The sequence below is a fragment of the Mobula birostris genome, chromosome 20 (genome assembly GCF_030028105.1).
Source record: "Mobula birostris isolate sMobBir1 chromosome 20, sMobBir1.hap1, whole genome shotgun sequence".
NCBI lineage: Eukaryota > Metazoa > Chordata > Chondrichthyes > Myliobatiformes > Myliobatidae > Mobula > Mobula birostris.
The window spans coordinates 7,462,534-7,474,837 of record NC_092389.1 but is presented as its reverse complement, the minus strand read 5'-3'; the positions used below and the strand labels follow the sequence as shown (position 1 = coordinate 7,474,837).

The 12,304-nt window shown below is 38.5% G+C and overlaps 1 protein-coding gene across 3 annotated transcripts in view; it reads left to right on the top strand.

The window, feature by feature from the left end:
- The window catches only part of gkup (glucuronokinase with putative uridyl pyrophosphorylase), an 84,440-nt gene extending 72,345 nt beyond the window's left edge, over window positions 1-12,095 (top strand). For 2 of the 3 annotated variants that reach the window (XM_072283930.1, XM_072283929.1), the window contains 6 exons: window positions 2,054-2,167; window positions 3,691-3,748; window positions 5,763-5,831; window positions 7,326-7,389; window positions 7,961-8,032; window positions 10,074-12,095. In XM_072283930.1, coding sequence (XP_072140031.1) covers window positions 2,054-2,167; window positions 3,691-3,748; window positions 5,763-5,831; window positions 7,326-7,389; window positions 7,961-8,032; window positions 10,074-10,142 — 446 coding nt within the window. In that variant the 3' untranslated portion in view covers window positions 10,143-12,095. The other variant, XM_072283931.1, reaches the window with a different exon arrangement.
- Window positions 12,096-12,304: the final 209 nt, after the last annotated feature.

The following is a 12,304-nucleotide window of genomic DNA, read 5'->3' as shown; positions in this document are numbered from 1 at the left end:
CCTATCAAGAAACCCTCTCAATGCTTTCATACAATTGCTCATCCAGCTTCTGTTTCATTTAATTTCAGCTCACTCTCCCTCCAGTAACAAATTCCATATTCCAGCCATTTACTGGATGAAGAAAATGTGTTCTCTATTTAAATTTATTATTGACTCTAACAATTATGACCGCTAAATTAGGTCATAAAAACAGCTTTGTCTATTTGTAACTCCAAAGATTCAAAGTACATTTATTATCAAAGAATGTATAAATTGTGCAACCTTGAGATTTGTTTCCTTCTAGGCAGCTGCAGACTAATGAACCTGAAAGAACCCATTTAAAAAAAAATAAAGACAAACCCTCAATGCACAGAGAAAGAAATAAAAAACACAAATCATGCAAACAATACAAGTGAGCAACAACAACATTCCAAACCAAATTGAGTCCTTGGATCCAAATCCCTGGAGTAGGCCCAAAGCTTGGGTATTCAGTTCATCATATTAGTGGGGTATATTGCTGCAAAGTTTGCAATCATGAAGCACGGCATCTGGGGGCAGTCTAACAGCTTTCGTGTCGGCAGCTGCTGCCAATTTGTAACCTTGCACTTTGGATCTTCTCTGCCAGGAATACATGCCAGTGAATACCTTTGATGTTTATAAACATCAAGTTGTAGTATACAAATTGCTACTAGTTCCATCTCTTTTATGTCTTGAAGCCTTGGAGGATATGTGCTTATTGTCTTGCAATAGATTTGTGGAAAAGATAACAAACTTTGGGGTTATTGTTGAGAATCTTTAGAAACTTCTGCCACATCATTCTCTTTCTGTACAACCTTATAAATCCTAAATGTTCACTGTAATTGTCTAATTTGGCAGTTGTCCAGGACGAATGAATGAAAGAAGAATTTGGTTTAAAGTTATAGGAATTCCCAGGATTTTTCAAACCCAGTTGCATAAGAAAACCAGGGACAGAAAGAGACCTGCTGCAACATGACCATTTATTCTAATATACAGTAGTCTTAATGCCTGTTCTTTACAGTGCATGTGTTCTCTACTCCACCCATACTCCTATCATTTCCTGGAAGAGGTACAAAGAGAACCAATAAATATTCAAGGCAATTATCAGGCTCAAAGGTGAGGGAAATCTGAAAGGTTAAACAGGAGATTCTGCAGATGCTGGAAACCTAGAGGATCAAACACAAAGGAATTCAGTAGGTCCGGCCGCATGGATGGAGAGAAATGAACAGTCAACATTTCATGTCAGTCCAGGATAATTGAAGTGAACTCCCGTGGTAGTTGGAATTGATTATATGCAAGGCTTTTGAAGGAAAGATTATATACTCAAGTGACCACTTTATTAGGTACAGGAGGTAACCAATAAAGTGGCCACTGAGTGTACATTAGAGGTCTTCTGCTGCTGTAGCCCATCCATTTCGAGGTTTGATGTGTTGTGCATTTAGAGATGCTGTTCTGCACACCACTGTTATAATGCATGGTTATTTGAGTTGCTGTCACCTTCCTGTTCAGTTTGAACCAGCCTGGCCGTTCTCCTCTGACCTCTCTCATTAACAAGGCACTTTCACCCACAGAGCTGCCACTCACTGAATGTTGTTTGTTTTTCACACCACTGTTGACTGTACATTATGTCATGCATGAAAATCCCAGGAAATCAGCAGTTTCTGACGCTCAGACCACTTTATCTGGCACCAACAATTATCCCATGGTCAAAGTCACTTGGATCACAGTTCTTCCCCATTCTGATGTTTGGTCTGAACAATAATTGAACCTCTTGACCACGTCTATATGCTTTTATGCATCAAGTTACTGCCATATGATTCGATGCTTAGATATTTGCATTAGCAAACAGGTGTACAGCTGAACCTAATGCCTAAAAGTGAGTGTATGGAAAACATTTGAAAGAATGCTTATATGTAAAGCATTTGTAGTGTGACGGAGAAGAATTCGGAGATGCTGCATTTGTGTGCATCCAGACATCTAGGTGGTGGTGAAGGAGATCACTAGTTGGGTGACATTTTGTGCCTATTGATATATTTCATGTTTTATCTATTTCCAGGAAACTATTTTAATATGGATGCAAGCTGTTTACCCTACTTCTGGCTTGCTTACATGGGAGAAGCAAGTGATTCTGGGAAGATTCATAGTAACGTGCGACAAAGATGGCTCAATGGTGAGTTCAGACCAATATTAAGAAAAGATTGAACTAGATTTAGAATTTTACTACTTACATCCATCTCCCAACATGAGGAGGTAAAAATCTTTGCATCTCTGTCACTATGTACAAGCCATAAGGAAGGGAAATGTGGTAATTGCACAAACACTAAGATTGTATACCTAATTGTTTTGTATACATGTATGTACAGTCAGACAATCAGATCAATGTGTATTGATAAATCAGTCTGATGGCCTGGTGAAAGAAGCTGTCCTGAAGCCTGGTGGTCCTGGCCTTAATGCTGTGGTACCGTTTGCCAGATGGAAGCAGCTGAAGCAGTTTATGGTTGGGGTGGCTGGAGTCCCTAATGATCTTTTGGGCCTTTTTTACTCACCTCCTGCTGTAAATGTCCTGAATAGAGGAAAGTTCACATCCACAGATACGCTGGGCTGTCCGAAACACACTCTGCAGTGCTCATCGATTGAGGGTAGTACAGCTCCCATACCAGGCGGTGACACAGCCAGTCAGGATACCCTTGATCAGCGGTCCCCAACCACCGGGCCGCAAATCATGTGGTACCGGGCAGCGAGGAAACGATATGAGTCAGCTGCACCTTTCCTCATTCCCTGTCATGCCCACTTGTTGAACTTGAACATAGGGTTGCCAACTGTCCAGTATTTGCCGGGAAATCCCATACATTAAGCTAAATTGGTTTGTCCCATATAGGACTGCCCTTGTCCCATATTTCCCCTGCTAAAATAGAGCGTTCCTATGAAACCTTTCGTGCGGAAATGGCGTAAAGCGAGGAAGCAATTACCATTAATTTATAAGGGAAAAATTTTGAACGTTCCCAGACCCAAAAAATAACCTACCAAATAACACATACAACCTAAAATAACACTAACATATAGTAAAAGCAGGAATTATATGATAAATACGCAGCCTATATAAAGTAGAAATAATGTATGTACAGTGTAGTCGGGAAAATTAAGCCAAAATGGATTTGTGGGGAAAAAAATCGGCACATACCTGCATGCGCACACAGGTGCCCGTGCAAGGCTTCATGGCCATGGTGGTCTTTCATGGGGTAAAGTGTCCCATATTTGACTGCTACTTTTGTCCCTTATTTGGGAGTGAGAAAGTTGGCAACCCTAACTGTAAAAGACATGTTGAGGTGAGTTTAACCTTACTTGAACACCCCCCCCCCCCCCGGTTGGCGGGTCCGCAAGAATATTGTCAATATTAAACCAGTCTGCAGTGCAAAAAAGGGTTGGGAACCCCTGCCCTTGATGGGTAGCCCTGTAGAAAGCCGAGGATTTAGGGAGTCATGCCAAACTTCTTCAGCCGTCTGAGGTGAAATAGGTGCCGTTGTGCTTTTCTTGCCACACAGCCGGTATGTATAGTACAGGTGAGATCCTTGGTGATGTGTATACCGAGGAACTTTAAACTACTCGCCCTCTCAACCACAGTCTCATTGATGTCAATTATTTTGTGTTGTCTTCACATATTTATTATTATTGCTGAATTGTCTTATTTTTAAGGTGATTCTGATGTTATGGCAGCAATGAAAATGTTTGCAGAACTCACTGATCTGGCTAAGTAAGTTACTTTTAAGGAGTTATATAATTTACTTCTATACATATAAAAAATAATGTGTTTCACAACAGTCATTTTGTCCTATAAATGCAAAGAGGAGAGAGAAGGTCACAAATATATCTGCTCCTTTCAACACTTGTCATCGTTTCATGTGCTGTGTTGTATGATGTGGGTGATCATGGTCTTTGACCATGATTATTCTTGGCAAATTATTCTACAGAAATGGTTTGCCATTGCTGCCTTCTGGGCAGTGTCTTTACAAGATGGCTGACCCCAGCCTTAATCAATACTCTTCAGAGGTTGTCTGCCTGCTGTCAGTGGTTGTATAATCAGGACTTGTGATATGCATCAGCTGCTCATATGACCACTTACCACCTGCTCCCATGGCTTCACGTGACCCTGATTGGGGGGCTAAGCAGGTGTTACACCTTGCCCAAGGGTGACCTGCAGGCTAGCGGAGGGAAGGAGCACCTTATACCTCCTTGGGTAGAGATGTATCTCCGCTCTTCTACCTGAATACTAGTATTGTAAAAATGAACACTAGAATTAGTATGCTGTGTTTTGTAGTGTGCATTGGATTTTGATTACTTCAGAGTGGATATTGTTATAACCTTTGTTATTATGTCCTGAAAAGAGGCTTGCTAAGCCATTTCAGACTGCAGTTGAGTCAACTGTGTTGCTGAGAGTCTAAATTCAAATTGAAACTAGACGAAGTGAGGTGGCAAGTTTATCTTCTCTGTGGGGTGCTGGAGGGGCAAACTCATGAAGGGTCTCGTCCTGAAATATCGACTGTTTATTCCCCTCCATACATGCTGCCTGACGTACTGAGTTCTTCCAGCATTTTTTGTGTGTGTGTGAGACTCTGGGTTTCTAACATCTTCAGAATCTTGTTTATATTATTTTAAGAATGTTTTAATTACATTTTGGTATTTTAATGTTTTAATTAAATTTATAATTCTATATCTGTAAGAGTAGTTGTAAATGTCTGAGATAATTGGAGACATAAGACTATCTTAATTTTGGTTATTACACTAACTGAGGTCTATTTACCATTTGGAGCTTACCAGCCATGCAGAATGCCTGTCAGATATGGAGGGTTGGCTTGTTCAGCCGAATGCATGTGGGAAATGAAAGTGTAGATGGGTGGTGACTATGGGCAGCTGGAGATGAATGATGTTGAGTCTAGGCAACAGGCTGGGTCCAGGATAATTTGATCCATGAGCAAGCCAGGTGGACTTTACATTATGATCTGTAATTCAATAGTTGACATTTATTGTTAACGCCAAAATGTATTTAAATAAGTTTAAGTTCCTTGGTTAGATTTCAGGTCAATTATCAGGCCAGGATTATGGATACTAGTTCTGTATTTTAATCACATTGCCACGTAATGTGTTGTTCAAAGTCTTAGTCACAGAAAAAGGCCCTTTGGCTCACTGTCTCCATGTTGACAATCAAGTCACCATCCATACTAATCTCATTTACCAGTACTTGGTCCATAGCCATGTCTTGGTAATTCAGGTACTTGTTTAGGGACTACTTGCAAAGATACCTTGGCTTAACATGCAAGTTGATATTAATGCAGTAAATATATATTTTACTCAAAATAAGCTGAAAATTATCTAACCTTTCAGTTTTACTTTTGAAGAGTTTTCTGCTTCCATGCCTGCAAGTTATACATATTGGAAAATTATTATATGTGTGCTGCAGAATAGGACTTTGTTTTATAAAAAGCTATGCTGATGTTACCTGTTTAGTCGACTGAAAATTTAAATGCCATATCTGTACAATAGTAAGGTATACTTCTCTGGCCCAAGTACTTTGACTAATGAACTTGAAACAAGAACTCATGAGAATAATTATCTGTTGTTTAATGGATGCATCTGTCATCTGATGGGGTTTGTAGAGGATTGCACAACAGTTGGTCAAAAGTCATTGTATGTTCTAGTATCAATTGTTTGGTGACAATAAAGTATAATCTAAGTATAATCTAAAGTATAATCTATTTCTACTTGAGCAGGACAGCCTTGGAGTCAAGGAATTGGCATGAGCTTTCTGAGCTGATGAACAAAAACTTTGAATTACGAAGGTAAGGTTTAATTTTGAACTGTGAGCTGTCATTCATGTATATAATTTTAAACAAGTATTATATAGCTAACACAAGCTTGCTTTCTAAAGGCAAGCAATTCTAGCATTGGGTTTAAACTGATCATTGTTTTCTATGGAAAATAATGAAGTTTGTTGTGGGAGGGTTATTGTAACCTGTCCATCAGGAGTCATTGACTGTGTAAGATCAATTGTGAGGATGTGGCAGGTGTGTATGCAGCCAATTGATCATGCGGTGAATCGATTGGGTCTCCTACGTGCAGAAGACCTTCTCCTTTTGCGTGGGCTGTCAAGTGCGCATGTTTTTAATCTTGGTAGACCCAGTTCATCACTCCTCCACCCTAAGTTACCCAGCATGCACTGTGGCTAACATGACTCAATAAAAACATTGAATCCTACTACTCTGTTGTTTTTGTTGGCGCATATGTAACAAATCATATACAGTACAGCCTTATTTATTGATCCCCATTAGAGCATTATTTGCAGGATACCCATTGGCTTTGTAGATTTCTCAGCACATGAGTTAGATTAAAGTTGGTCCTGATATTTCTCTTGCAAGTTGAGCTTTAATATTATATTGCTGTTTGATGTTGAATTACATGGTATATTTAAAGTGGGCAATTTTACTAGTCTGTACTAAATTCCTATTTTTATGTCTGCATAATGCCTTTCATTGTGCTATAATTCTTCAGAAGTGTCATGGAATGGCAAGATGTGACTATACCTTCACAATTCCTCCAAGTAGGTTTCTGATCTGCTGTCTGACAGAATGAACACTGGCGGACTTATTTAGATTTGGGAGTAAATCTGCTGGCACTTTCAATCCTGGATATCTACCACCCATTGTTTGACAATACGATACCACTGATGAGAGTTGTTAAGCACTATGTTTGGCTTGGAATATGCACATTGGAAAGGAAGAGAGACAAGATTTTGACCACGGAACATAGAATCATACAAATTAATGGCATGAGATAATTTATCTGTGCTGGTTAAAAAAGATAAAACCAGATGGTTCTGCCTTCCAGCTTCTGATCCATAGGCCATGATTCTTGAAATGCATGTCAAGGCACTTTTAGATGGGGTTGAGGGTTTCTTCCTCTATCTGATTTTTTTTGAGCGAATGACTCAGACCCTCCATCCCCTACCTCCACCCACCCTTTTACCTCCTCTCTTCTCAGATCCTTCTCCGATGAGTATTAGTTTTTGATCCATCAATTTAAGGATAGATCCTTCCCTGTTTTCTCTGTTTAGATTTCAATTTTAAATGTTTTCAAATTTTAATTTTGATTGGCAATTGGTCTCAAAGAAATTAAATTATTTAATTCTAACTGACTGTAAATTGTTTAATACAATTATGGTAGGACTATCTCAAATTGTTAATTAAAGGTCAGAAATTCATGGTATGTGCTTGTTCTGGTTTTTTGTTACATTGGAGAATTGTCAATGGAAAATAAATGCTTTTTGCTTATTTAAGGTCAATATATACTGATGCCTGTTTGGGTGAAGGAAATTTGAGGATGGCACAGCTTGGCAGAAAGGTATTCACTAAAAAAGTTGAAGTTTAATACTTCCAAAAATGCATATTTCATCTGTATTCCTATGTGGTTATAGTATCTGGACCCCACTGTGAAGAAGCAATAAAGTTCCAAATGTCAAACAGCCACAAGACTTGATTTATTGTTGTCATATTGGAGACAGTTTACTTATAATTAACACTGGTTTAACTTTTCAAATTAAGTAAACCAGGTGTGTATTATAAAATGTGATTTGTTAATTATTGGTAAATATTCTGACTGCATACTTATAAGTTACATTCTGGTATCTTAGGGAACAAAAGGAAGCTCTAATTTTGGGACGTTTTAAAGAAAATTAGCTAAAAATCATGCTTTTAAAATGATTCTAAGATTACATAATTATAATTAAGATCTTAAGATCTAACAAATCCCTAATTTGGGTATTAATATTTAAAGTTGCAAAATTTGCTGTATATTTTATTAGCAGTGATGGTCAGAGTGCCTTCTTAACTAATTTTGAATGTGATTCTAGAATGTGTTCATGTAATAATTCAGGAAAACTCAGTGGTTATCTGCATATCTGTTATTTTTACAGTTTGGCTCCGCAGTAAAGCTCCCTGGCAGTGGAGGGGCAGTAATTGGTCTGTGCTTGAATCCTGACAACCTGGTATGTTTCTTAATCTGGACTAGTTTCTAGTGTTACCAGACAAATGAAGAATTGAAGTAAAATCTTTCATTTTCAGGAGTATTCAAAAACCAACACGTATCGCCAGTTTAATGCAGCAGTTATATTTGAATTTAGTCATAGAGCAGCAGAAAAGTACAGCACAGTTTGGCCCATCTGGTCCATGCTGAAAGCATTTAAACTGTCTACTCCCTTCGACCTGCACTGGGAGCATAGCCCTCCAAACGCTTACCATCCATATACCTATCCAAACTTCACTTAAGTGTTGAAATCAAGCTCACATGCACCACTTGTGCTGGCAGTTCATTCCACACTCTCATGACCCTCTGAATGAAGATGTTTCCACCATAAACCCATGACCTCTGGCTGTAGTCCCACCTAAACTCAGAATGTTGGACAATGAGGAAATGAATTGTAGCAGCAGAGATGTAGTTTTTGAGGAGGATGCAAAGAATATCATGAACGAAACGAATATCTAACAAGGATGTCATGAATAGAGCAAACACGAAAAGAGAAATAATGTATGAGATCATGAAAAAGCAACATAACTTCATTGGACATGTGACTAGGAAAGAGGAGTTAGAATGCACGGTAATTATGGGAAAGATTGAAGGGAAGAAAGCAAGAGGAAGGCAAAGACAAATGATGATGGAGACAGCAGCCAGAGAACTGGAAATGAATACCAATGAATTGATCAACTTGACCTGAAACAGGAGTGTGTGGGCCATAACAGTCTAAGCTCAAACTGGGCACGGCACATGATGATGATGATGAGATGCAAGGTGTTTCTCCTACACAAACTTCTGTCACTTGCCGTGTTTCATTCCCTGATAGCAAATTTAGTATCTCACACTCTCTAGTTGGGACTTCTACATACTGATTAAGGAAACATTCCTGAACACACATGACATACTCTATCCCATCTAGTCCTTTTACAGTATGGGACTCCGAGTCAATATGTGGAAAGTTAAAATCATCTACTATCAAAACTTTGTTTCTTACAAAAGTCTGCAAGCTCTCTTCAAAGCTGTTCCCTAAGACTGTTGGGCGGTCTGTAATATAGCCCCATTAACGTGGTCATAACCTTACTTATTCCTCAATTCCACCCATAACGCCTAACTAGATGAGTTCTCCAGCCTGTCCTGACTGAGCACTGCCGTGACATTTTCCCTGACTAGTAACGCCACCCCTCCACCTTTAAACCCTCTTGCTCCATTGTGTCTAAAACAATGCAACCCTGGAATATTGAGCCACCACTCCTGCAACCAAATCTCACTAATGGCTACAATATCATAACTCCAGGTGTTGATCCATACCCTGAGGTCATCTGCCTTTCCTATGATACTTCTTGCATTGAAATATACGCAACTCAGGACACTAGTTGCACCATGCTCAACCTTATGATTCCTGACTTTGTTTGAGGTCCTAATGACATCTCTCTCCGCAACCTCTCCACTAACTGTTCTGGCACCCTGGTTCCCATCCCCTCCAACTCCAGTTTAAACCCCTCTGTGCAGCACTAAGAAACTGTCTCATTAGGATATTTGTCACTTAATAAACAAAATTTATAAGGAATGAGCAATCGATGAAAGCCTAGCCAGTGATGAGCATGCCTTGAGGATCAAATTTTTAAGAAAAATTCAGTACTTTGTTTCATGAAAATCTCTTCACCATGTTTGAGAGTGGGACAGTAGCAAAGTGGTTGGCATTACTCCATTACAATGAGACAGGTTCAATTCCTGCTGCTATTTGTAAGAAGTTTGCACGTTCTCCCTGTGACCGCATGGGTTTCCTCTGGGTGCTTCAGTTTCCTTCCACATTCCAAAGACGTATGAGTTAGTCGGTTAAGTGGTCACATGGGTACAACTGGGCAGCGTGGGCTCATTGGGATGGAACCTGTTGCCATGCTGTGTCTCTCAATTAAATAATGAATCCCTTGCAGTTATTGTTCTGTGTTTGTTTTTAACCCACTTTAAAGGAGGTCGCATTAAGTTGCTTTTGTGTGTTTTCATATTCTTTGTAGGTTGAACTAAAAAAGGCATTCCAAGGAGCTGGCTTTGTGATCTGCGATGTTGTCCCATATGCTCCTTGAGTTTTATTCAGTAAATTTCAGAAGACATTTTCTAATGGGGAAATAGTTCTTAAAAAGTCTGCAATAATCAGCTTAAATCACAGAACTGAATTACAATTTGTGAAGTTATTTTAAATATATTTAGTATTCAGTCTGTATTCCTTGTTGCAGTGCTTGTGTGGAGTATTGCTCAAATAACTAAAAGATAATATGCTGCAGCAAAAAGATCATTGAAACTGATTACTTAATATATAAAATTTCCAATTTCATAAGTTTTTTTTTCCAGTATAACTTTTGGGTAGCCTCCATCAATTACAAGTTTTAAACAGACTACATTTAATATACAGTCATAAAGCCAAATTTCAAAGTTGTAAACTAAATATTTTAGATTTTTAAATAATTTTATTTTTATAAGTTATAATTGAACCCAGAGACTGGATGGTATTCCTTAACGAAAGTTTTGTAGAAAATTTTCTTGTATTCTGACAACTAGTACCCACAATACAAGAAAGATGATAATATCTCCATCTCTTGATCTTCAATAAAGCTGCTATTTTAAAATGTCTTTGAAGTTGGCTGTTGCTAGTGTGTTCAGTAAGCCTTGGGTAATCTTGCTGCTACAGAGCTCCAGTTTTTGACTTGGAGTGCTGCCTGTGTGTTGTTTGTACATTTCCCCTATAACCATACATATTTCTCCCAGATGCTTTTGTTTCCTCAAGATATATTGGTTGATAGTTTAATTGCCCAGTGTAGATTACCACCCAGTGCAATTAGGTGATAAAAGAATCAAATGGAAATTAATAGTTATGTGAGAGAATTGGTTACAGAGAAATAAATAGGGTGGGGGTGGTGAGGATGGAGCTACCATTGGCAAGGCTCTGAGAGTTAGCATAGAAACATTCAAATCTAACTTAATGTATACGATTTTATAGTGGCACTCTTTTTTGTTATTAATAACAGGTGGTTATTTTTGTTTGGTATTCAGATGTCAAATATTAAGACAAGCTGCATTTAGTCATTGATTTTTTAGAAATATAACATTCTTATCTGTATTTAAATTGGATAGCTTTTAACAAACAATTCCACACTGATGTACTGTAGCAAGACCAGAACTGTGTATTATCAACCCGACTCGCTTAAAAGCAGTTAAAACCCACTCTCGTTGTACAAGATTTTTCCTTATTTCACCTGACATCTGTGACAATAGGAATTTGGATGTACCCTATTACCCATACATTTATCTTGCTAAGCATAATCTGACATGCAGTTTCTTATTTTATTAAGAACAGTTGAGGGAGATACAAGAGACTGCAGATGCTAGAATCTGGCAAATAAAACCATCACCCTCATCTTTTGTACTGGCCATCTTCTCTCTCCACTCTTGGTCTTGATGAAGAGTCCCAACCTGAGACATTGACAATTTCCCCCTCCACAAATATTGTTTGACCTGCTGTGTTCCTCTAGCATTTTGCGTTTTGCTCCTTGGCTTGGTAGAACCCAAAAATCTGATTCCATATGCATCAGAGCATGGAATGAAATAACACACAAAAGATAATGTGCTCCCATGTTCCTGTGATGGCTCTTTTGAATGAGCCAGTCAACTAATACTACTGTTCTTGTCCTGTAGCTCTGTAAATACTTATTAAACATTTTGCATGATCAGAATAATATCTATTAAAAGGAGGAGACCTAGGTAGTGGACTTGTATTCTACTGCATTCAATGGCATATTTGTTGTTTCTTTATGGATGTAACATCCATTAGTAACTGGTCAAGTGATAAATGTGTTTATGTGTTTTCATTTCATAATAGCTCCAAGTAAATTTATTATCAAAGTACATATATGTCACCATATACAACCCTGAGATTCATTGCCTTGTGGGCATACTCAATAAATCGACATGAGTGTTCAGCCAGTGTGCAAAAGACAAACTGTACAAATAAAGAAATTGTAATAATAAATAATAAATATCAAGAGCATGAGATGAAGAGTGATTGCAAGTGTGTCCATAGGTTGTAGTCCAATCACAGACAAGAGAAAATCTGCAGATGCTGGAAATCAAAGGAACACACACAAAATGCTGGAGGAACTCAGCAGGCCAGGCAGCATCTATGGAAAAGAGTAAGCAGTTGACATTTTGGGCCGAGACCTTTCATCAGCACTGGAGGGTCTCAGACCAAAAC